The sequence below is a fragment of the Pan paniscus genome, chromosome 12, assembly GCF_029289425.2.
Source record: "Pan paniscus chromosome 12, NHGRI_mPanPan1-v2.0_pri, whole genome shotgun sequence".
In the NCBI taxonomy this organism is placed as follows: Eukaryota; Metazoa; Chordata; class Mammalia; order Primates; family Hominidae; genus Pan; species Pan paniscus.
In genome coordinates this window covers 46,694,108-46,720,208 of record NC_073261.2, presented here as the reverse complement: position 1 = coordinate 46,720,208, position 26,101 = coordinate 46,694,108, and the positions used below count along the sequence as shown (strand labels likewise).

General features: G+C 37.9%; 1 protein-coding gene and 1 non-coding gene across 5 annotated transcripts in view; one reads left to right on the top strand and one right to left on the bottom strand.

The window, feature by feature from the left end:
• CTNNA2 (catenin alpha 2) overlaps nucleotides 1–26,101 on the top strand; it is a 1,151,703-nt gene that overhangs the window by 125,644 nt on the left and 999,958 nt on the right. For all 4 annotated transcript variants that reach the window (XM_014343874.4, XM_003816600.4, XM_003816599.3 and 1 more), the window contains exon 2: nucleotides 20,153–20,259. In XM_014343874.4, the coding sequence (XP_014199360.1) occupies nucleotides 20,158–20,259 (102 nt within the window). In that variant the 5' untranslated portion in view covers nucleotides 20,153–20,157. The remainder of the gene's footprint in view (nucleotides 1–20,152; nucleotides 20,260–26,101) is intronic.
• Nucleotides 5,975–6,076, bottom strand: LOC112438957 (U6 spliceosomal RNA). Its single transcript, XR_003027269.1, has one exon. It is a non-coding gene; the product is annotated as a U6 spliceosomal RNA (small nuclear RNA).

Below are 26,101 nucleotides of genomic sequence, written 5' to 3'. Positions count from 1 at the left end.
TGCTCTAAACTGAGAATAATGTACATTTTATTGTATGCATACATAGATAAGGTATGAAAAATATATAGTATATTTAGATAACAATTTCCACTTCTTCACTGAAAGCTGGTTGAAACCCTTCGTTGTGAAGTCTATCTTCCTGAGTTCTTTTCTCATTGATCACAGGATCCTGTTTTATGTGCCCCCTGGCAGATTTTTTTTTTCTGTTGCATTTATTTTATCAGGTCCTAGAGTTTCTCAAGTATATTTGCTCAGCATTTCCTCTAAGCACAGTCATTTTGGAGGCTTTCCTTTCCTCTGTGTGCTGTGCTCATAATGTTGAACGCCTTATGTGGTAACTCCTGATTTTCCTTTCATCTGTCTGTTGAATCAAATAGTTGTCTACTTGGGTGTGTAGTCCTGTATGTAATCTCTCTGCCAGAGATTTGCTCTGTAGAATCAGTGCTCTCTGTATACCCAACTGAGGAATATTTTACACTCATTTCCTGTGTGAGGATCATTCATACTTGGGGCCCACGCTGAAAGAACTTTGACACTGCCCAGTGTCAACAAACCACTACGTGTCTCCCAGATAGCAGTACCTTAGTATTTATTGTTTGCTGAATAGCCAGGGGGTTGTTACATACTCATTGTCATATGTATATGTAACATACACGTTTTAGATGGAGGAGCTGGGGGCATGTCTTTCTTGAATGTTTAGGAGAATTTTAGGTGGTTTTGTTCTACACATGCACAAGAAATGCTAACTCTCAGTATCCAAAAAAGGATTGAATAAATGGGAATAATATTTGCAACACGAAGTTTAGAGCACCCAGTGCCTTCCTCTTATCACCATGTGTACTTTCTAAAGCAGAAAAAAAGTACATAGTTAAAATCTGAAAAGCTGAAGTGCCATTTGATTATTTTCTAAAGGACCAAACCACTTGCTCCTTCACCCCATTGCCTTACTGAAGCATGCCTCGCCCTAGCTTTCGTGGTTATTAGTATTGCAAGCTCTGGATAAAAATAACAGTTCTAGGTGAATTATGACTTTTCAGACTTATGGTTTATTCCATTGAGGATAGATTTGTTTTATATTCCTTAAATTGTTCTATAAAGGCAATTCACATATTTTAAAATCCCTGTAATTTTCATATATTTTAGCAGACTGTGTGTTTAAGGGTATATATTTCTTGATTGTGAAACAGTCGCAGTGGTTTTAGGTGCATATCTTTTGTCTTTCTTTCAAATCCAAATTCCGTAGTGAGGCTAATTTAGTTCATTCCAATAAAATATTTTAAGGTCTTTTTATTAAAGCAGAAATTAAAATAATTATCATTATTTATAAATACTGCTTAACATAAAAAGAACTCCAAAGAAATTATAACCACTGTGTAAAATTGAAAGTAAAAAGCACTTAAAATTCATGAGTATAAAATAAAATATTCCTCGATAAAAATTGTGTGCATAAACAACTTGTATTTTAGAACAGAACTTGGAATATTCAGTTTGTCTAAATAAACTCCTAACCAGAAAATTTTAATGAAAAAAAATCCTCTAAAGTAACAATAAATGTATTTCTTCTGTTTATTGACAAATAGCTAATGAGGATCAATAATGTTTTCGTAGTGCGATGCTTCTAGATTGCCATTTACCTATGCTAATAAATCTGCCAGACCTACAGTTTCCATGGTAGTAGGTATAATGTATAAAACAATTCACATGGCCTAAGGCCTAAGTTATGTTATGGGTTATTATATTGATTGTGAGTAGTATTTCTCAGTAGGATCACTACTGGTATTTTGAGTGAGAATATCCGTTGTTATGTGGGACTTTAACTTTGTACTCCATTAAACAATGCTGGCCTTTTAATTACTTCACAATGATTGGGACATCCAAAATGGCCCCTGGAAAATATTATGTGAGTAATACAGCCCTACCTGAAATCCACTGATACAGAATAGGAACCAGCAAAATTTTTCTGTAGAGGTGGATAATAAATATTTCATATGTGTGGGCCATACAGTCTCTGTCTCAATTACTCAACTCGGCTATTGTGGTGAAAGAGCAACTAGAGTATAGATGGCATGAAAAAGAGTAGCTGTGTTCCAATACAGACTATATGTACAAGAGCAAGTGCTGGGCAGATTTTCACTGGGGGCTGTAGTTTGCCAGCCCCTTCAAAAGTACCACAAGTCCATCAATCTGAACACAAAGAATGCTATTTGAAAAACAATCAGTCGTATTATGTTAGTTAGGAGGGTTTGGGGCTGCAAATAATATGAAATCATATTTCCTGTTTCTAAAGATAGGGTTGTTTCAGTCTTGATTAATTTAATGTATGATTGTCATAAGAGACATAAGCGCTTTCCATCCTTCTACTCTGTTATTCTCAGTTGTTATTATCTCCCCTCATAGTCACAGATAGATGCAACAGTGTCATGCCTAGTTACAACAGTGCACAGGGGAGAAGGACATGTCCATATAGTCCAGGAAAACCTTTCCCAGAAGTCCCCAGCTGAGTTGCTATCACATCTTGTTTGGCTGCATCTCCAAACTTGAGTTAAAAAATGGAAAAAGGAAAATATCCCACATATTTTACATAGGATAATTATGATTCTCCTCCTTAGCCTGGAGAGACAGATTCAGCCTTAACCCATACCTGTAGATGACCAATATTTGAATGAGCTGTGATTACACGGGTAAGAAAGAGCAGGGGGCTTTGAGAGGTGAGTGAAGAAAGATGTCTGTGAGATGCATTGTTTTCCATGTTAACTGAATTACACTCAAATGTAATTCTGTCTTAGATGGTATTTGAGTCCATTTGTTTCCCTCTGTTTCCCAGCTAGTCAAAGGAAGCATTTCATTCCACCTATCTTTGGTCAGAGGAGAGGGAGGAGTGTAGACCAGCATTCTACCCACTGACGACAGGTCATCTGTCTCTATTATTGAAGAACCATTGCAGAGCCTATGCTCACCTTCTGCGAGGTCCGTAAAACCAGTATATGGAAGAGTGTTTGGACTTGCTTAAAAAACATCACTCAGCAGTCCTTAAGGAACCTCTCAAATAAGCCCTAGCTAATCATACATAGTTAGTATAGAATTTGATTTATAAGAGTTGAAAATAATTTGCTGAAAAGCATTTTCACTGAAATGATATAATCATTTTAGTGCTAAAGGGAATACAGAAGACCAATGGATTCTTTTAAGCTCATAAAGTTGCTGCCCTACAATTTCAGATGAAGCAGGTGATTTATCAAGAGAATAATTTTGGTGGCTGAGAGGTACAGATATAACTAGAAGCTGGTTTTCCCACTTTGTTGTGCTGTGTTCACTGATTTACATCATGGTATTCCTGCAGCAAAATGGCTGCAAGAGACCTTATGCTTATCAGTAGGGATGGCTCTGACTCAAGTTCTGATTTTTTTCCTGGGGCTATTCCTGAATGTTGAGCTCTTTAAGCTGTCAGTACTGGGGTTGAACAAATACCTTTAGATGCAACTCTATTTATTGTAGTGACTTTTGGAGAATGATCCTGTACTATTTTGTGGATACGTTTGTTCAGGAGACCTTGTTTTGCATCTCCCTCATGTAATTGATTCAATTTGGAAGGGGCTGCTCCTTTAACGCCAATCATTTACTTATGTGTCTATTCAAACATATCGAATTCACTGTTCCATCCTCAAGGATCTAAGTATTCTAGTGTGAAAGAGAATGAGCCGAACAATTAAAGTAGAGTGAGATTTATGGCACAATCGAGGGAAGCATTGTGTCCTCTTAAGATCGAGGGTGACACTGAACAGGTCAAGAAGTGATGCCTGAGTTGAGTCTCAAAACATAACCAAAGTAAGTCAAGTAAGGAAAACAGGGATGAAGCTGGCCTATGGAAGGAATGACACAAGAAAAGGCTTAGAAGGAATGACACAAGAAAAGGCTTAGAGGAATGGGAGAATATGGGATGTCTGGAGAACAGCTAGCAGTTCACTAGGTCTAGAGTTCACAAAGACTTAAGATGCACAATTGGCAAATACTGAGTAATGGGACTGTACTGGGGGAGAGTTAATATATTTAGAACTTTATTCTTAGGCAGTGGGAGTCATCAGAGGCTATTCGATGGGACAGTGACATGACGTCATTCATATTTGCGAAAACCGTTATGGCTATGGGATAAAGAAGGGATTAGAGGGGGTAAGATTGAAGGCAACATGACCAGCCAAGAGGGTCTTTCAATAATCTAATAAAGAAATGCCAAGAGCCTTGATTAAGGCAGCGGTGGTGGAGAGAGAAAGAAGAGATAGTTGTCAATCAGGTGCTGATAGAATTTATTAGACTTGAACTTTTTATTGTAGGAGGTAAGAGAAAGGAAAGGAATTCGAGACCATCCTGGCTAACATGGTGAAACCCCGTCTCTACTAAAAAATACAAAAAATTAGCCGGGCGCAGTGGTGGGTGCCTGTGGTCCCAGCTAGTCGGGAGGCTGAGGCAGGAGAATGGCGTGAACCCAGGAGGCGGAGCTTACAGTGAGCCGAGATCGCGCCACTGCACTCCAGCTTGGGTGGCAGAGCTAGACTCCGTCACGGAAAAAAAAAAAAAAAAAAGTGACTACTGCATTTCTGACAGGGCTTGATACATGATAGTTCTTTTTTTTTTTGAGATGGAGTTTCACTCTTGTCGCCCAGACTGGAGTGTAGTGGTGTGATCTCAGCTCATTGCAACCTCTGCCTCCCAGGCTCAAGCAATTTTCCTGCCTCACCCTCCCAAGTAGCTGGGATTACAGGTGCCTGCCACCACTCCCGGGTAATTTTTGTATTTTTAGTAGAGACGGGGTTTCAACATGTTGGCCAAACTGGTCGCAAACTACTGACCTCAGGTGATCTGCCTGCCTCAGCCTCCCCAAGTGCTGGGATTACAGGCATGAGCCACCGTGCCTGGCCAATACATAATAGTTCTATTCATTAACATATGACCATAGGAGTTGGACCAATGTTGGGGAAAGATGAGTTCACTTTTAAGCCCGTTCATTTTGAAGTGCTTGGAAACCTAGTAACTCGTTGTATATAGGAGGCTGGAACCCAGGAAGGAGCGCTGAGCTAAAGAAATAGATGTGGGGGGCCGGGTGCGGTGGCGGCTCACGCCTGTAATCCCAGCACTTTGGGAGGCTGAGGCAGGCGGATCACGAGGTCAGGAGATCTAGACCATCCTGGCTAACACGGTGAAACCCCATCTCTACTAAAAATACAAAAAAAAAGAAAAAAGAAAAAAATTAACTGGGCGTGGTGGCGGGCACCTGTAGTCCCAGCTACTCAGGAGGCTGAGGCAGGAGAATGGCATGGACCCGGCAGATGGAGCTTGCAGTGAGCCCAGATCGCGCCACTGCACTCCAGCCTGGGCGACAGAGTGAGACTCCGTCTCAGAAAAAAAGAAAAAAAAAAAGAAAGAAAAAGAAAAGAAATAGATGTGGGAGTTTTCAGCATAAAGTAAGACACTGACATGAATGAGACCACACGGGCACTAGAGCAGACAGAGATGAGACACAGTGATGGAGTCCAAAGCAGAAACATGAAGGGCATGGGTCTAGAAGAAGAGGGTGCAAAGACGACTAAGAATAAGATGTTGAGAGGGTACAAGAAGACCAGGAGAGTATAGTATTCTATTCTTGAAACAAAAGAAACAACAACATTGCCAAATATTTCTATGTGATCAAATAAGATTTTTAAAGAGGACCCTGGGTATTTTGAAATGATTTACTTATTGATTTTTATTTAGATAAGGAATGTGTGATCATTATGTAACTAGAATATATATAAATGTATAAGGTGAAAAATATATATAATTTTGAATAATTTTGAATAATTTAAGAATCACCCTAAATCCCACTGCCCAGCATAACTACTGTTAAAATTTTGATGCATATCTTTCCAGACTTTTTCTATATGCAAATATATTCTCTATATCCAGATATATGTCTATATATAACAAAATGAGTTCATACTATAAAAATATTGGATGCTGCATAAGTTTGCTTGTCATTCTTCCCCAAGACCATGATAATCTTCTCCACATCTTTCTAATTTTAGTATATAAGCTGGGAAATCACATGATGTCCATTGAATTAAGTAACTAGAAGATCATTTGTAATTTTGCAAGGCTAATTTCAGTGGAATGGCGAGGGCAGAAGCCAGATTGTTGTGGGATGGGGAATGAGTAGGTAGTGAGGAAGTGGAACAGGCATTATAGACTACCTTTTCAAGAAGCTAGGCTGTGAAGGAGAAGGGAAGTATAGAATGTCAAGTGAGGAGTAGGATGGTGAAGGATATATATATTTTTTATTTTGTATTTTACTTTTTTAATTGGACAATACTTTCCACTGCCTGGAAAGAGCCAGAAAAGGGGTGAAATTGAGGATACAGAAGAGAGAGTACAATTGATGGAGTGAGGCCTCAGTCAGGAGGCAGGAAGGGATGGGATGCAGGAAAGAAGAACCAAGCCCCATCTTCTAATAAGGCAATTGGGAAGGAGTTAAGGGTAGAAACAGATAGTTTCATACATTTGTAGATGTGTCACCTGAGGTGATTCTGGTCACCTTAGAATGATTATGGCTGATGCCTACATGTATTGAGCTATTTGATGGTTTTTTGAACTTTCAGGAAACAAAGACCTTCCATGTTGGATTAGATCCATTATCTGTTCACTTTTATCTTCAGAGTGGTATCGAGAGATGCATGCTAGAAAGGTCTAGTCTTCTCTGACAAACTGAAAGGTCAAAAATGGTCCCTAAACACTCAGTTATCTTAAACAATACCTTAAGGATTTATTATCCACATATTTCTGTGAAGTTTCTTAAAGTTGTGTATTTTCTTAGCCTGTTCTGCCCCACCAGACTTACCACCCGTGAAATAACATATTGAACACATCTCAGGAAGTTGAATTGTATCTTGGAAAAAAACAGATTTGGAACAAACTTTGGTTGAATTCCATTAACCTTGGAAAAGCAAGCTTTAGTTCTCTTATGGGTAAAATTGGGATACCATCACTATTGACCTGACAGCAGTGTGAATGTAGCATAAGGTAACATAGGTCAAGTGCCTGAACAGTAACTGCTGAGACAGCGTGCTCAGCATGTGTTAGTGCCTTCCTCCATGACTGTCTGATACACATGTTCTTACTCTCAGTGATTGACCAAGGACTCCCATTCACTCCAGCATACCAGGACTTGATGATAGCAACATGAAACTATTGCTAATTATAATAAACTTTGGCCAATGACCTGTAGTGTTCAGTGGAATCGTTGTTGTTTTGAAATGTAAATATCATGAAATTAATGGAAAGGATTATACTATCTTGAGATGTACAAAATTAACAGGCCTCATTTGCATTTCCTAAAGCCATGGTAGATTCATTTTTTTATATTTACAGAAGCATATTACCTGAGGTATTTTTTGGCTCATAAATACAAAATTAAATCCCACAGATGACCAGAAGGAAAGCTAGGTTATTGTTTCTCTTTTTTACATATGATTTTCTGTATCAAAAGCTTAATAAGATGATTTACTAAGGAGTATATATGCTGAACACAACTCGTGCTGAAATGTCAGTCCTCACTGTGAAAGACTTCTAGGCAAATATAATTGCTGTAATGTGTTATGACCTTTCAAGACTCATAATTCAATTGAAAGGGGCAAGGCTAACTAAATGCAGGAGAATTATTTCCCACTTACTGTAGCTGCCACTGGATGCAAAGCAGTACCTGTTTACTTTAGATCCAGTGAATCAGCCAGTCTATGACATAGGAAACTGCATGAGGCAGGTCTATTAGGCTTAAATAATTTCCCTATGAGTTTCTGCTACTTAATTCCTTTTTAACTCACCAGCACATGTGTAGATTTAACTTTGACTTTTAAAATAAAATATAATAATTCACTAGAGCTTGCTTTAAAAATACAAGTCCTTAGGTACTAATTAAGTATTTTTATAACCACTTAACTGTTGAAAATAGCTCTTAAATATCTGCATTTCTTTCTTTATATCATGATTACTTTGTCTCCTTGACTCTCCATCCTAGAGTTACTTGGATGCCTTTTCATAGCCTCGGTTAATTTGTTTCCTGCATTTTTTCTGGCAGCAATTCAAAAGATCATTGATTATTTTCCCATTACTCTGTTGCACAAACTACTTAATATGGCTCCATCAAGGCATTCAAAATTCAGAGCTGCCATTGGTTACCTGTGTACTGCCTGATCTAAATGCCAAGTTGAAATGAAATGATTTAATGGTCCCAGAGATGCCCATCCCCAGCAGAGCTCACTCTGTGAGGGCTGCCCTCTTGGTGAATGGTTCCTGCTTTTACAATCTGATGAGTCAGAACAAAGCTCATCTCTCTAATCAATATTAAGCACGTCTAATTCACTTTAATGCTTCCCACATCACCTAACTGGAGCTTGCACACCGTGGGTAGTTAGTATATAGGCATTGAATGAATGATGGATGGATAACTGAATGAAGGAAGAGACAGAAAACTTTTATTTAACAATGAATTATGGGATTGCACTTTTTGGCTAGAATATCAAAGGCTTTCAAAGAAATAATTGAGAAGCATTAGACTCTTGCATTAAAAGTAAAATTTATTTATATAAATTATTTAAAAACACTGTAATTAAATTTGAGTTTCTAATGCATTCTGGACATAAGTCCTCATTAAAAGTTTTTTTTTCATTTAAAATTGGTTGTCTAACTTTTAAGTAACGATATCTTAATATGAAAATTACTTTAAAAATTAACTTTTATGACTTGGTTATAATTTGAGGGTTTTCAACACCTTGTTGAATGGGATTCAAATTATATTGTGGTAACTATTGTAGGAAATTTGGGTTGGGTTCAAAAGGATTGGTTTTAGTATAACTCAAATGACTCTAGTAACAAAATAAAAGCTACATTTTAAAAAGAGAATATCGAAGGCATTCTGAAGGAGAACACTTACTTATTTTTCCAGGTCTGTAGCAGCTAAAGTGGTGCATTCAGTAAAAAATCTCCTTCCTGCATCAGAACATTTGTATTATATTTTAACTATAATTGTGTGTGTGTGTGTGTGTGTGTGTGTGTATGTGTGTGAAGAGAGAGAGAGAGAAACTTGAACTTGGCAAAGAATCAAGCCCATGAGTACTCATAGCATTTTGAGTAATGCCCAACACTGCTAATCATTGTGAAAGTGAAGAGTCTCTGTTCCTGAATGCATTAGAAGGCACAAAACTTAGGTAAATCAAATAGATAACAACACAGGCAACTTGTATTCAAATCATGTATTTGAATTAGAATTGACTTAAAGTCATTCTAAATACCAGTGGAATTCAGAGAAAAGAAAAGTCACTAGGGCTTGTGTAAACAGGGAGACTTCCTAAAGAGGTTGGGACCCAAGAGGGTCTTGAAGACAAAATGGAATTTGAGTCGGTGAGAAGGAAGACTTCCTAGGAGGCATTGTGGGCTAACCTGCACAGCTTGAACTATACTTTGCACAAAGTTACTCATGTGGAAATCAGAACCGAATCAAATATCACTAGTCTCAAAGTTACTTTTTCCTGAACAAAAATGGGGTACAATTTAACACATGTTAAATAAGCTAGAATCCTGTTCTAATATGTACTATACATTTTTCTAAAATACATAAATAAAAGTAAACCTGAAGTATAAATTATGTTCTTTAAATAATACCAAGATGTCATGTGTTTTCAGGGTCTGGGGAAGTACTGAACAAAGAATATGTCTAAAAATATGTCTGAAAGATATTTTAAAAGCTATTATTCTCTAGGAAATAGACCCACAATTGAAAAGATAAAGAGTTGATACTTGAAAAGTACAAATAAATATTTGGATATTTCATATGTTCACATTTAATCAACAACATTTATGAAGGGCCTAACTCTCTACTATATGCTGCAGATGAGAGAAAATAAATGAAAAACTGAATTTATGTCTTAATGAGTTTATAACCTGGTGGGTTATGTCAAACTAATGTCAATTTCTTAATGAGCCAGTTAAGAAAAATTTTAAGATCTTCTGTTACTGACTGTAAATACAGTCTTGATTCAGGGATTATGAAGGTGCAGGTTAAGGATGTCAGTATTTGGATATTGGAGGATGAGAAGGAATGTGTCCCAGGTAGAAACTTTAGGAAGAGGCATGAACCATGTGTTGTAATGTTATACCCTGATCGGAGTAGAAGACTTTTGTTAAAGAAATAAGATCCAATAGAGCAGGGTCAGAAAGTGGAATATCTGCCTGGTTACAAAGAGAAGTTGGGGCTTGTTGGAAAAGAGAATTAAGCAGTTGTTTTGGTTTTCTAGAAAAGCAATGTTTAGGATAATTAGTTTGGGCTACATTTTACAGTGAGACTAAAGGAAGGCAGTTTGGTGGCTAGTTTGCTATAATCTAAATATGAAATGATGAGATTCTGGTGAAGAATTGAGATATATAGTTATTGCACAAGAAATTCTAATTTATAGGCAGAAGAACAAAGAATAAATTAATTGCCAAAGAAGCTATGTTCCTATTAAATAATTTAAAGTTACTTTTGGACTATAAAGATAATTCCTCAAGATATGTTACCTGGAATACTAACAGTTCTGATTTTCAGTTGTTGGAATCTGCTGTCCAAATCTGAATTGTGGTGTTGCTGAAGGATAATAAGCAAGTTGAACAATGTTAACCTGTGGTCAAGAAATTTCATTTAGACAATTTGGGTCCCTGGTGGGACACTGGACACCTCACATGGCATATAGAGTAAGCACTACTTACCTGAATATCACATAGGTTCATACTCAAGTGGAAAACAACCCATAATTTAGGAGTAGACTGAGTCTGTATATGTTTCCAAAATGAATTAAAATGATAAGACTGTGAATGCAGTGAAAAGCAAGGAAATGAATTTGACAGATACTAAATTTTATTTTCAATTTCAAATTACTGGCTTTCTATTAGCATACTCCAGGAGTGGTGAATTTCCATAAAATTGGCATGGAGTATTAAATTTTATGAGTGTGCTATTGTAAGTATAAAACCCCATTTCAGTGAGATATGGACATGGTTATTTCTTTTTACTCAGCAAACTCTAGGCCATATATTATTAGTCTCAACTTATCACCTTGAAAGACTTGAGGCTTTGGAGCTTTCTTTGTATATATATTTGTGGTAACATTTTGTTTATTTGGGTAGAAGAAAAAGGAGATTCTGAAAAGGGTATAATAGTTTGATAAGTTTATTAAGGCATTCTTTTATATGCATTTATGCTTTGACATTGAGTATTATTACAGTAATATTTTCAAATTATTACAATGATATTTTTGTTCAGCAGCACTTCTTTGAGTGTTTTGTTAAAAGGTATGGGTTTACCAAAAATAGAAGTCTTGCAAATATTGTAATATTTGAGGAAAGTACTTAACTACACTTTAGCAATAGCGGAGATACCCGCACCCCACCCTACCTTCACTGCAAATAGCAAAAACTACTTAGACATTGCATTTCACTGCAATTTTGAATAAAAGGGGTGACAGATCCTGTAATTACAGCAGCAGCTTGCATCTTGGATCACCTCTCAGTTCACTGAGCCAGGGCTTTGAATGGTTATTGTGTAAAGAATAGTGATGGGTGATACACTACCTCGTTATAGTCAAAGTTAGGGGAAATAAGCTTAGATTGAGCAGAGTTAATGGAGGAAGATAAGAAGCAGGGCTTTCCCATAGTTTGGCCACCAGACCAGGCAATTTTCATACACATGGTAGCACCAGGAAGAGTGACAAATGCCATCTTCCTCCCACCTCCATTTGGACATGGTGTTGTCATGGCAGAGTGTATTCTGGTGGGAGCCAGGATGTCTTTTACTCTCTAGGGCTATGTAGATAATAATACAAACGATTTCTCCTGTTTTTTTCCCCTCAACTTCTGCTCCTATCTGTGATACATACACGCAGATACTCTCTTCAGCGCCAGAAAATAGCCCCTCTTACAATAGGGTAGCCACATCCTAGAGGTACTTTTAAAAAAATTAACAGGCCGGGCACGGTGGCTATGCCTGTAATCCCAGCACTTTGGGAGTCCAAGGCAGGCAGATCACAAGGTCAAGAGATCAAGACCATCCTGGCCATTACAGTGAAACCCTGCCTCTACTAAAAATACAAAAATTAGCTGGGCATGGTGGTGCACACCTGTAGTCCCAGCTACTCGGGAGGCTGAGGCAGTAGAATCACTTGAACTGGGAAGGCGGGGGTTGCAATGAGCCTAGATCATGCCACTTCACTCCAGCCTGGCAACAGAACAAGGCTCCATCTCAAAAAAAAATTAACAGAAAATTAGAACCACTATCATAGTTAACATAACATATTTGGAAGACTTAGTTTTATGGTCCCCAAATAAAGAGGTGTTGTTCTTACTGGTCATCTGGTCTGAGCAGAGATATCCCATATCTTCCTGATAACTACTCTCCCACTGGCATGTGTGGTGATGGTTCCTGATTACAACAGTGGTTCTTAAAGCGTCATTCCTGAACCAGCAGCAGCAGCAGCCTCTGGAAATTTGTCACAAATGAAAATTATCCAACCCACCCTAGACCTAATCAATCAGAAACTCTTGGGGTGGGTCCCGGAATTTGTGTGTTAGCATGGCCTGTAGGTGATTGTCATGGACACACAAATCTGAGAACTATTTGTATTTGTTTTCTATTGCTGCAGTAAAAAAGTTACCACAAACTTAGTATGTGGTAACTTACCAATGTATTACTACTTAGTTTTTGAAGGTCAGAAGTTCAGGCAGACATGGCTGGGTCTCCTTCTTTGGCTCTCTCAAGGCTGAAATCAAGGTATTGATAGGGCTGTGTCTTACTGGAGGCTCTGGGGAAGAATCTACTTCTCACCTCATTTAGGCTGGTGACTGAATTCAGTTCCAGGTGGTTGTGGAACTGAGACCTCCATTTCTTTGCTGACTTTCAGCCAGAACTCATTCAGCTCCCAGAGGCCACCCACATTCTTTTCCATGCTTTTTATGTGGCCCCTCTAGCAACTAGGTTAAGTTTTTCTCAATTCAAATCCCTCTGCCTTTTCCCTTAGCCCTACCCGTCTTACATCCTCTTCTGCTGTATCTCTATCATGTTCTCTTCCACCGATAGCCAGGAGAAATATCTGATTTTTTGTTTTGTTTTGTTTTGTTTTGAGATGGAGTCTCTCCCTGTCACCCAGGCTGGAGCGCAGTGGCATAATCTCGGCTCACTGCAACCTCTGCCTACAGGGTTCAAACAATTCTCCTGCCTCAGCCTCCCGAGTAGCTGGGATCACAGGTGGCCACCACCACACCTCGCTAATTTTTTTGTATCTTTAGTAGAGATGGGGTTTCAACATGTTGGCCAGGCTGGTCTCGAACTCCTGACCTTGTGATCCTCCCAGCTTGGTCTCCCAAAGTGCTGGGATTACAGGCATGAGCCACCGTGCCTGGCCAAAAGATCTGCTTTTTAAGGGGTCATGTGATTACATTGGTTCTACCCAGATAATTCGGGATAATTTCCCTTTTTTAAAGGCCACCGATTGGTAACCTTAATCACATCTGTAAAATCCCCTTGATCATGTAATGTAAGATATTTACAAGCATAACACAAGGGGGCTGAGGTCACTGGGCCAAAATTTTGTCTACTTTGCATTACACCTCACAGGTTCCTTCTCTTGACTTTGCCAGGCCCCTGTGTTGCTCACTAGCTGGCCCAGCTTTACAGCCAGCATCCTACTCTCACCATGTAAGACCAATGGCAACTTGGGGAAACTGACCTCAAGACCTGCTCTGTCTCACCAGGAAAGCAGCCACATTGCCCATGAGCCCCACGCATGCATTAGAACACCTGCTGTTGGTGTCTCCCTCATCTAGTCTAACATTCCTTTATATCTCTCTCTTGCCTGTTCCTCTCTCATTCTCCAGAAATGGCTGGCTCCTCTTTTTTTCATTTGTGTCCTTACCTCTATTTCCTCCCATGATTCAGAAGCTCCAGGGTGTAACTAAGCCTTGGGATTCTTCTCTAAAAGCCGTACGCCAGAGTGGTTTTGAGCATAAACTTTGAAGTCAAGACAATTTAGGTTCAAGTTTTGTTTTTTGTTTTTTGTTTTTTTTTTTTGAGATGAGGTTTTACTCTAACATCAAGACTGGAGTGCAATGGCATGATCTCGGCTCACTGCAGCCTCTGCCTCCTGGGCTCAGGCCATCTTCCCACCTCAGCCTCCGGAGTAGGTAGGACTACAGGTGCGTGCCACTATGCCTGGCTAATTTTTGTATTTTTTTTTTGTAGAGATGGGGTTTCATCATTTTTGCCCAGACTAGTCTCAAACTTCTGGACTCAAGCAATCTTCCCATCTCAGCCTCCCAAAGTACTGGGATTATAGACGAGAGCAATCGCACCCAGCTGAGGTTCAACGTTGATGACCATGAGCAACTTTCTCAACTGTTTTATACTGTAGTTCCCTCATTTATAAATGGGAGGTAATAGTAAAAGGTCATTAGCCAGTATTATTTTATTCATGGAAAAAGCAATTTAATATACAGGAGACTCAGTACTAATAATACCTGCCAACTACCCTAAATAGGGGAGAAATTTAAAGAAAATAAATGCAAAAAAGGCAGAGAAAAAAGCAATTCAAGGTTTTCAGACTTGATTCTTGAAATGCTGAAGAAATTTAGAAAATTCACCTTATCTCATCTCTCTCCCTTTCTCAATAGATCTGTTTTTGAGGCATCTTGTCTTGTGAGATTTCCAGTGGCATCCCTACCCCAATTGGTGTCTTGAAGTTTAGGATGATACTCATGTAGACAACATTGCAAAGAAGAAAAACCATCACTTTTGCATGTGCAATTATTCCACCGATTTTCAGAAGAAATCTTTTAATAATATAATGTTATCACCATCCTTGTTTTACAAACAATGAAACCGAAGCTTAGGTAATATAACTGACTCAACATCATACGTGCAGAGGTAGGTGAATTATCTCCACAGCTCTCTGATAATGACAGGCGTTATCAGTCATTAGCTTCTTCTGAATTTGTATCAACTAAAGCTAGCCTGTCATATAATAAAGCTTCGTGGAGTTTGATGGCAGTAGTGCCCAGTATTGGTGAAGAAAAAAATTCATGAGGAGAATCTGAAGCTGGAGATCCGTGGAGAGAAAACAGGTTTGGGTGGTCCCCTTGGCAACTGGAAAGCATCCTGGGCTATTGTGCTGCTATAGAACAGTAGAAAGAATGGAGACAATTTAGAAAGGTGAGGCAGAGAATTCCAAAGACATTTTCCAGGAAGGTTTGAAAAGGAGAATTTCTGCAGTGAACGATGCATTGTATTAACATATCTGGCATCTGAAGGCATTCCTTGGGCTATGGGAACTCGAGTCAGTTTCTCCTTATCAGGACGCTGTCCAAGGAAACAAGCCCCTTAACCCTTGGCTGCTTCACAGAGGAGCCCATTTTACTCTGACTTTTCTTTTCTGTCAGGTTTTGTATTTTCTATCATGAGTGACAAATAGCTGATAGCATCCTGGCCTGTGCCTCTTTCTTACCACCATAGAAAGAATATGAAATTATCTGAAGTATTACCAGGTGGGCTGTATTATTACCTTACATGGAAACACAATTTAAAACTTTTCTTTCTGTCTTTTTTTTTTTTTTTTTTTTTTTTTTTTTTTTTGAGAAAGGATCTCATTCTGTTGCTCAGGCTGGAGTGCAGTGGCACAATCATGACTCACTGAAGCCTCGACATCCCTGGGCTCAAGTGATCCTCCCACCTCAGCCTCCTCAGTAGCTGGGACTACAATATTGTGCCACCATGCTCACCTAATTTTTGTATTTTTTGTAGATATTGGTCTCACTATGTTGTCCAGGCTGGTCTCAAACTTCTGAGCTCAAGCAGTCCACTCACTGTGGCCTCCCAAAGTGCTGAGATTACAGGCATGAGCCACTGTGCCCAGCTAAAACTTTTCACGAAGAAACTCTCCTCAGAAATTCAAATTCTAGGAGCTTTCTCATAGGCTTGTAACATTGTGCTGTATGGAAGAAGACAAACTTGTTGTCTTTTGTTATTTACAGTCTTGTTTTTCACTCTTTGACTGTATCCACTCTGTATTCTAAGTCTCTCTACCAAAGGTAAGTAAAATATAAATTTTTACTTTGAATTCAAATCAGTGAGGAGAAATTTATTTGCTTTATGTAAATTTTCTTTTGTGGGCAAACAGACGGTATTAATTGCACAGATGGGATTGAGACTATATATCATTTTATCCTCAGAAAGATGAAGGGCTCGTGAGACTGCACACTTGATCTGTTCTCTTGTTTTCTCGTTTGTGTCAATTTGGTTGTTCCACATAGAGGAGTGTAAATCTGGATCTCTGTTTTAATGAGTGTTTACCTGTTACTTCAGAGATAAAGAATTGCCAAAAAAGGAAATTTAAATTTGGGAAAATAATGACAACATAAAAATAATAACAAATATTTCCAGGAATGTTAGCATGCTTTCTATCCATTAAGTTATTTAATCCTCACAATAAGCCTATAAAATCCTTATTATCCTGATTTTTCATTTGAGGAAACTGGGACTCAGAAAGGGCAGGCAATTGGACAGTATCACAGAGCTAATAAATTGCAGGGCTTCAAGTTTTTTTTTTTCAGTATACGTTCCTTATTTGTTTATTTTCAGTCTTTCCCTCCAGAGTGTGATCTCTGCCGAGACAGCAGATATTTTTGCTGGTTTTGTCCACTGATGTAGCCCTGCTACCTAGAACAATGCCTGGCCCAGAGTATATGATAAATACTTCAATGGCAGGGCTTCAATTTAAACAAAAGTCTATTTGATACCATTGTGTTAGCTATTGCTGATTAATAGTTAATGGCAAAATCTCAGTGGCATGCAACATACAACAGCAGGCATTTACTTCTTGATCATGTGTTGATGGTTTGGTTGGGGGTTGGCTGACTAGGCTTAACTTAGCTGTGCTTGGCTCCAGCTCCAGCTCGGATTCAGGTGTGCTCCATGTGTCCTTCTTTCGTTTTGGACCAGTAGGTTATATGTGACTCTTATGGCAGAAGGCAGTAGCACAGAGGAGAAGCCCAACTAAGTAAGCACATTCCAAATGTCTACTCACATCATATTTCTTAACATTCCTTTAGCCAAAGCTCAATAGCAATGGAATAGGAAAATATTCTCTTCTCATGGAGGTGAGGATGGGAAGGAAATGACTATTTACTGAAAAATCCTCCAATCTACCTCAAACGCCTGTGCATTTTCTCTGTCCTTCCTAATTCATAAATATTGAATGTACAGGTGGGATGACATTCTCAGTTAGGAGTCACCTTATTGTGTGTGCTTGTCAGAGGGGCCACATACCAAATCATCAATTCCTATTTTCTGACTACCATTGCCTCCCTTTTTGCTCTAGAGGATGTTTGACTCATTTTGCCTTCTGTGCCCAAATTTGTTCATACTAGAACTCTGGAGGCAAAGATCATTAATGAGTGATTCTAGAAGACTATGGTTATGATTACTATCCTGGAATAGAATCTTTTTTTTCTGTTTTCCTGCAATTCCAATTGGCCAAGGGATTTTTTAAGGAAAATGTTCCTACTACAAGGTCTAATACAGTCAGCAGAAAGCAATCCAATGTTTTAAAAGTAGCAGGACATGCAGGATGGGAATACTTTTTCTAGAAACAGCAAACTGTAAAGATGATACCAGCTGAGGTATCACAGGCAGGGGAGCTTCTTACCTTCTTCTACCTTGTGCTCAATGGCTGATATGAAGCTAAAATGCCCCTTAGAGGCAACTCAAAGGGAATCTTACATATCGACATCATGGGTTTAGAGGTGGGGATTTTGCAGTTCCCACCACCACTCCTTTTGTTCATTGCTAATGTGGTTAGTAAACTAAATGGTGAAAAGATTATGGGGTAGAGACAGAATTCCTGGTTTTAGTCTCAACTGTATCAGAAACAGCATGGCTGGAAAACAGCATTTCACATTTCTATGACTTATTTTTCCACTTCAACAAATTAGTACCATGTAACCTTTTCTTTGCTACTGAATTTTACCTTTGTCACAAGAAATGACTAAAAAGATTGATCCTTAAAGGAATAAATTAATTTGAGTGATTTGTCTGGGAACTATTGTTCTTTTATTTTTAGATTTATAAGGGCTCTGTGACCTTCAGGACTGAAGGCCCTAACTAACGCTTGCTTCTTGGCTCATAGTTGGCTTGAGATCTTTGTTTAAGGAGTATCCTTCACTTCTGCTTGATGCATGCTAGATTCATGTCTCTGTTGTGATTTCCCCAGCATTTTTGTGTCATGTTTTAAAAGTTACATAATGGAACAGCTATAATTTTATGTGCCTTCCTTGATCTATCAGCGTATGTCTACAAGCATGCCCATGTTATAATGGAAATTCTCTATGCAGTCTTACCCAGTACCTGTCACTATCATCTTACAATGACCATGACTGAGTATCCAGCTTTCCTACAGAACTTCCATGTTCATCATCATTATTATGCCACTTGTGATTCCATTAGAGTTTGAAAAAGGTTCTCAGGGAACTTCTCCAGAAACTTGCAATAGCTGTATCATAAGTACTGGACTAAGATCACTTAGGTAGGTCTGGCTTCAGTAGGGATGAAGGTATCCCAGTGTCTGCAGGAAGCATCTGGCATCTTTATCCTTCTATGGCATGAGAAGGTGTGTTGCCCAGCGGCAGAATTCTGTATATGACAGAGCTGCTTTATGGCAGTTGGTAGTGTGAATGGAAAATGTGTAAAGTGTTTTTAGGTTTTTGGAGGACAGGCAGCATGTCGGTGCCAACTATTGTTGTGATGAAGAAACCCAAATCTAAATCGGTCTGTATGGTTGGATTGCTATGCTTAGTTTATTTAAAACATGGCATTTGGAGAGAGTTAAAATACCAGCACACTGTGTCTTTGCCTCTACTTTTTTTCTAAAGCAAATTGGTTGGGTCTATTTGCAAAAGCTTTAGCTGTAGGAGAGCCAGTAAAGAGGCACATTTCTACTAGTGCCTATTGTGATAGGCCTTCTTTGTCATGTTAATTCTAGTAGAAATAATCATCTACATTGATTTATAAGGTTGGAATTGAATGGGGATATTGATTCAAAATAAAAGAACAGCCATGGACATTTTGATTTATGTTGGTATTAAGGCAAATCATTCAGATTCGGTTTGTACAATCTAAGGTTGCTTGTCCAGTGGTTAGATGTCAGAATGTATTTAGCAATTTCTTGATGAAAGAAACAAACCCCTGATAGAATGTATACTTTTTGTGGGGGGAGGGGCTAGAACTGTAATTTTTTGCTTGTTGTGTGGAGACTGCTACCTGCATGTCAGTGGTTCTTAGGTAAGACAGGATTGCTTTAGAGTGAAATAAATAACCTTATCAGTCACTGATTTTATGGGACAAGAATGTAAATGTAGTGAGTAATCAGAGAGCATGTAAATAGTAGCAGATAATTTTTCAGAACATTGGCACTTAGTTTGAAGATGTCTTTCTTACTTAAGAGACTGAAACTCTTGCCCCAAGGAGTATGATATTCTCAGGGGTCAGTTATGATGTGAAGAAAAAAGTAGCCTTTTGTTATAAAGGGGTTCCTACATCTAGTAATCATTGGTGGATTTATTTTGCTTCCTGCTATTCTTTGTTGTTCTCTCCAGACTGACATTGATGCCCCTTCCTCACCTCTCCCATAGTCCTCTCTGTGTTTCTTAATCACAACATGTGTCACACTGAGACCTAATTGTTCCCATATTTGGCTGTCTCTAACTTTAAACATTAAGCTACTTGAAAGCAAGACTGAAATCTTTCGCAGCATATAGCAGATAGGTATGCATACTCATTGTTGAGTAAATGAAATATTTCAGTGGCTATTGGGTCCCAAAAGCAGGCCTAAGGTACACCAGTATGCTGAGGAGGCCTCAGTTTTTAATCTGATTCCAACATTGCCACCTCACAGTGTACTGGTCTGGTTTTTCCATCTCTAATTTGACCAGGTTGGACCAGAGAGGCTATCTTCCAGTATGTTCTAAGTTTCAGTGATTTACTCATTTTGAATCACCAAAGTTACAATTTATTTCAGAGATGATTATTTCTAACTGATTACGTGTGTTCCCATAGGGAGCATGACTTCGGCAACTTCACCTATCATTCTGAAATGGGACCCCAAAAGTTTGGAAATCCGGACGCTAACAGTGGAAAGGCTATTGGAGCCACTTGTTACACAGGTAAGGGATGCTTTGAAACCACTTTGTTATATATGTGTTTCTATTGTGACTATATCCTGACTCTTGGAAAAACTTAGACATCCTTAAAAGAGAATAAATCATGCCGTGATTCCGATTACTGAATATATATTACTGCCTGAACTATGGGCAATCTCATTGCCCTATAACATTTGAAGTGGCTTTTAAAAACTATTTGTATGATTTTTGAAATTAAGTTGATGAGGTAATTGAAGAGGGGTCCTTGGTGAAGGGGGCCCTCATTTACGGTAATGGGTTCAAAGTCTAAATAAACTATTCCTCCTGCACTTTCAGATGCTAATGCACCATTAGGAAAAACTGTGTTGACTATACAACAGCAATGTGTATTTATTGAATTACTTTTCTTTCAGTTTACAAAGCACAATTCATCCTGTTGGAGTGATGAGATGTTCCATTTTTGTGTTGTCACAGTTGTTACATTTCCACAAGATAACTGTCAACAGAAAAATATCATCAGGATTTTTAAGTGTTATAAGTTAATTTTTAGTGTCTTGTTAAGCATACTCTATGCTATTTTAACTGTGAGATTCCTGGGATGTGAATTTTTTTTTTTTTACCGAATTATAGTAGAGGCATTTGTATTGTCCTGTGGCTGCTATAACAAATTCCTATCTACTTAGTGGCTTGAAGCAGCACAAATTTATTATTCTAGAGGTCAAATATCCTAGTCAAGGTATTGGTTGGCTTGCATTCCTTCTGGAAGCTCTAGAAGAAAATCCATTTTCTTGCTTTTCCCATCTTCTAGAAACCACATCACATCTTTGACCCCTTTCTCTATATTCAAATCCAGCAATGTAGCATCTTCAAATTTCTCTTGCACTCTGACCTTTGCTTTTGTCCTTGCATCCCATCTCTGAAATTGTCTTTCCTACTTCCTTCCAATAAGGACCCTTGTGATTATGTTCGGTCCACCCAAATACTCCAGAAAAATCCTCCCATCTCAAGATCCTTAACCCAATCGCATCCAAAAAGGCTTCTATTGCCATTTAAGGTAACATATTTACAGTTTCCAGGGATTAGGATGGAGTTGCTTTGAGGACCATTATTCAGTCTGCCATAGTTTGCCCTGTGGCTCCCCAAAGATTCAGTTCCTTCCTTTATGCAAAACACATTTCACCACATTCTCAGGTCTCCAAAAGTCTCAACCAATCATAGCATCAACTCAAGTTCAAAATATCATCTAAATTTCATCAGCTTAAAAGTCCAAATCTCATTGTCCAAATTATTTAAATTAGATATGGCTGAGGATCTCTTTATAATCTGTCCTTGAGCAGTGTTCCTCTCCATCTGTGTAGCTGTGAAACTACAAAACAAATTATATGTTCCCAAAATGCAATGGAGGGACAGGCATAGGATAACAGTTACAGACATTCCTACATAAAAAGGGATAAAGTGGAAGGAAAAAAGAGTTGCCAGTCTCAAGAAATGTAGAAATCTACATGGGAAAATTCCATTAGATTTCAAGGCCTGTGAATAATCCTCTGTGTCTTGAGTCTGCTCTCTGGGCCTAGTTCAGAATTATTTCTTCATTTTCATGAAGGGTTGCACATATTTTCAACCAGGTATTCTTGTCAGCCATCTCCTACCTGTAGAATTTTGAGTGTCCATCAGCCTTCGTGCATTTCATCTCTTTTCTGCCTGTATCAGTCCAAGCTGATGGTGTTACCACCATTGTAGGATTCTCAAGAACATTGTGATTTTCCTATGTACATCTCTAGGATTTACTCCATTAGAAAAACAGGCCCCTCTACAGATCTTTCTTGGATAATTTCATCTCCATTTTTGGCCTCTGTTGAAGTGGCTGAGGGGATCCATGAATTACATGCCTAATCACTTCAAAGAGCCCTCCTTTCACTTGGACCTTTTAATCCTTATAAGGCACTAGGAAAATGTTATCCAGACATAAAATTGGCTTTCTCTTCAAGTGTGCTTTCTTGAAAGCACGTCTCCTAATTTTAGCCTTTTGAAGTCTTCATAGGTTGAGAATTGTCCCAATCATCAAGTCCTGGTTTCTTTTGGCTTAATAGTTATTCCCTTTATTCATCTTTCCCCCCTCACATTTCACTATAAACAGCAAGAAGAAACCAGGCCACTCTTTCAACACTTTGCTTAGAAATCTCCTCAGCTAAATATGTAAGTTCATCACTTGTAATTCTGACTTCCATGTAATTGTAGGAATCAGTCCAGCTGAGCTTTCTGCCACTATGAAACAAAGATTCTCTTTTCTCCGGTTTCCAATAACATGTTTCTCATTTCCTTCTGAGGCCTCACCAGCATCTCCTTTAATGTCCACATTTCTACCAACGTCTATTTATGGCAACTTAGATATTCCCCAAGAAGTTAAAGGTTTTCTCTACCATGCTCCTCACTTCCTTCTGAGTCTGCACCAGCAGAGCCTTTAACCAAATCTTTATTTTTAATAACAGTCTGTTCAAGGAGATCTAGAATTTTTGTATTATGCTTCTCAAAATTCTTCCAGCCTTTTCTCATTACCAATTCCAAAGCCACTGTCTACATTTTTACGTATTTGTTACTAGCACTGCCCCACTTCCAAGTACCAAAATCTGTGTTAGTTTCCAACTGCTGCTATAACAAGTTTTCACAAATGTATTAGCTTAATATAAAACACATTTATTGTATAGTCCTGGGGGTGAAAAGTTCTAAGACCAGTGTGGCTCTAGGGAAGCATCTAGTTCCTTGCCTGTTTCAGTGTCTGCAGTCCACCTGCATTCCTTGTTTGTGTCACCTTCTTCCATTTTAGAGCCAGTAGCACAATGCTCCAAATCCCTCCGATTTCAGCTTAAACTGTTATATTTCCTTCGATGAATCTTAACTCTACTGCTTCTCTCTTATGAAGATCCTTGTGATTACATTGTGCTCACTCATATATTCCAGGATAATCTCTCCATCTTGACATCCTTAACCTAAGCACATCTGCAAATTCCCTTCTGCCATTTAAGGTAGCACATTCGCAAATTCCAGGGATTAGAATGTGGACGTCTTTGTATGCAATTGAAGAACATTTTATGAGATTCATGTATATTTTTCATTCAGTCATGACTCTTGTTAGTTCTATAAAAATTTCTGCAAGAAGCACCTAATATTGATATGCTTACCTAATACTGATAGGAAGTATGTTGGCCACCTACTCAGATTGTACCCTGTGGCCTAGGGCTGATTCATGAATTTTTAATGGTCTGCAGTAAGAACAAAATTGAGGATAAACACTTGAAATTTTTATAGGAATTTGACAGTAATTTTTTGTCTGCTGAACCTAAATATAAAATATGGACTTATAATTGTATATGTTTAATTTTTAAAATTATTCATGATGTTGTGTTTTATAAAATATTGGTCTGTGAGATATTGGAATAATAAAAATGTAGCCTTTCATCACAGATAGCTTGAGAAAGACTGGCTTAGGAGATATGTTGGAGTCAGAACAATCTGGTCTAAAAGGTACTTCTGCCAGATCAGTTAAAAAGTGAGTGACCTTTTCCTAGCCTTGGAGTTTACACTTAAGAGTACCTATAAGTATATTTAATCCTTATCATACAGATTAAATGAAAGAAAATATTAGAATACAGTACCTGGTATAAAACAAACATTGAGTAAATGTAGCTTCTGTTTTTCCTGTTTGATGGCTATATATTCTGGCTCATGCTAGTCATAAACCAATATTGTGTAATTTATGAGAAGGATGTAAGTGAATTAGGCATGGGCTAGCACAATATTACACTTATAGAGCCTTATGTGTTAAAATTTATGTACTTATATTTTACCCTTGAATTTAGCTTATGTAAATAATAGCACATCTAAGATTATAATTAAAAATTCTTTTTAGCTGGGCGTGGTGGCTCATGCCTGTAATCCCAGCACTTTGGGAGGCCAAGGCAAGAAGATCACTTGAAGTCAGGAGTTCGAGATTAGCCTGGCGAACATGGCAAAACCCCATCTCTACTAAAAATACAAAACTTAGGCATGGTGGTACATGCCTGTAAACCCAGCTACTCAGGAGGCTGAGGCAGGAGAATCACTTGAACCCAGGAGGCAGAGGTTACAGTGAGCCAAGATCATGCCACTGCACTCTAACCTGGGCGACAGAGCGAGACTCCATCTCAAAAAAAAAAAAAATGTCTTTTTCATATGCCTTTTAGTCCAGTTATCTAAAGTCCTTCTGTTGCAGACAAAAGCAATGCATTAAAATATTTTCTCAAATTAAGGACAGTGAAGTGGCTAATTCATATTTGTTCACATAATACAGTAGAATGCTTAAAACTTTTCTTGAATTTCATACAGAGATTTGGCACTGTAAGTAGTCTTAACATCCTTCCAGTCTCCTATCTATGTGCCTTATATTTCCTCCTAATATTCCATACTGATTTAAAAAAACTAAATATGTGAATTTTAAGATGGGATTTTCCATATGATATTACTTCCCTACAATACATGACTGTGTTGTCAATACTAACTAATTCTTCCCTTGGAATTAAACCTTCATGATGGGACTGATGTGACTGTTGACCCTTAAAGGACTTATGAATAAGGAAGAAGAGCTAAGGGAATATTAGCTATAAACTTCTTACTCAACATTTAAAGCAAACTGGAACTGTGAGAGGGAACCAAACCAAGGCCCCGGTTGTATCAAACACATACACACAACTTTATGAATTGAACAAAATTCATAGCAATATGCAATGATACAGTATGCTCATAGCTATCTCACAGTTTCTAATAAGGATGGATAAGGGATGAAATGAAAAACAGAAGTTATGGGGTTCTGAGTAAAATTCTTTCACTGTCATGAGAAAAATGACATTAGGAATTTACTGTTGATTCATATTTAAAATATCCCACGAAACCTTACCTTATATCAATAATGATATATATGAGGCCTATACATTTATTTTATAATGTTGAAATGGCAAGATTCCTTTTGGAGAAATTGTACATTATTAAAATGATGAAACTGCTAAGGAGAAGAGATATTCATCTTAGGAAGTTTAGTCCTTGAAAGTGTCTGAACTTTTTATAAATTCAAAAATGGAAGGAGTTTCAATAGGTCACATTCTGTATTAAGAAGCCTTATTAGAAAACTAACACAATTTATTAGGCAACTTTATTACAAAACTAAAAAAAAATTATTAGGAAATTAAGAAACACTCTTAGATAACTCTTAGAACCAAAGGGAAATTACAACTATATAAGAGTTAATGAAAAAGAAGATCCCTTCCTAACAAAATAGGCACATCCAGTAAAAGCTATCATCAGTATCGAATTTTAGCTTTAGATAGCTTTGAAGAAAGAAAAGATACAAAAAATAAACTATGAATCTTAAGGAATTAGAAAAAAAATCAAAAGAAACTAGGAAAACAGAATTTAATAACAAGGAAAACTGGAATCACTAGAATAGAATGCAAATGTAAAAATGGCTAAATAAACTCAAAATTTGGTTATTCTTTGAAATGGCCAACATAAACCCCTTGAGGCACAAATTATGGAAAATATATAAAGAAAGAATATATAAAATTGTAAATGAGAAAGCAGAAGTAATTCTAGAAACAAGAAAGGTTAAAAAAAGTATAGTAGAATATTAGGTGTGGCTCTGCACTGATGAAGCATGAACATCTAAAGGAAGGGAATCAGTTCCTAGAAAAAAATAAATTACTAAAATATTTTCAAGAGAAAGTAGAAAACTGTAGTATTCCATTTAAATACTAGAGCTGTTTAAAGATCAGTTATCAAAAAAGCACCAGAACAGATGGATGTTTAGTTGAATATTACCAGACGCTTGTAGCGCTGA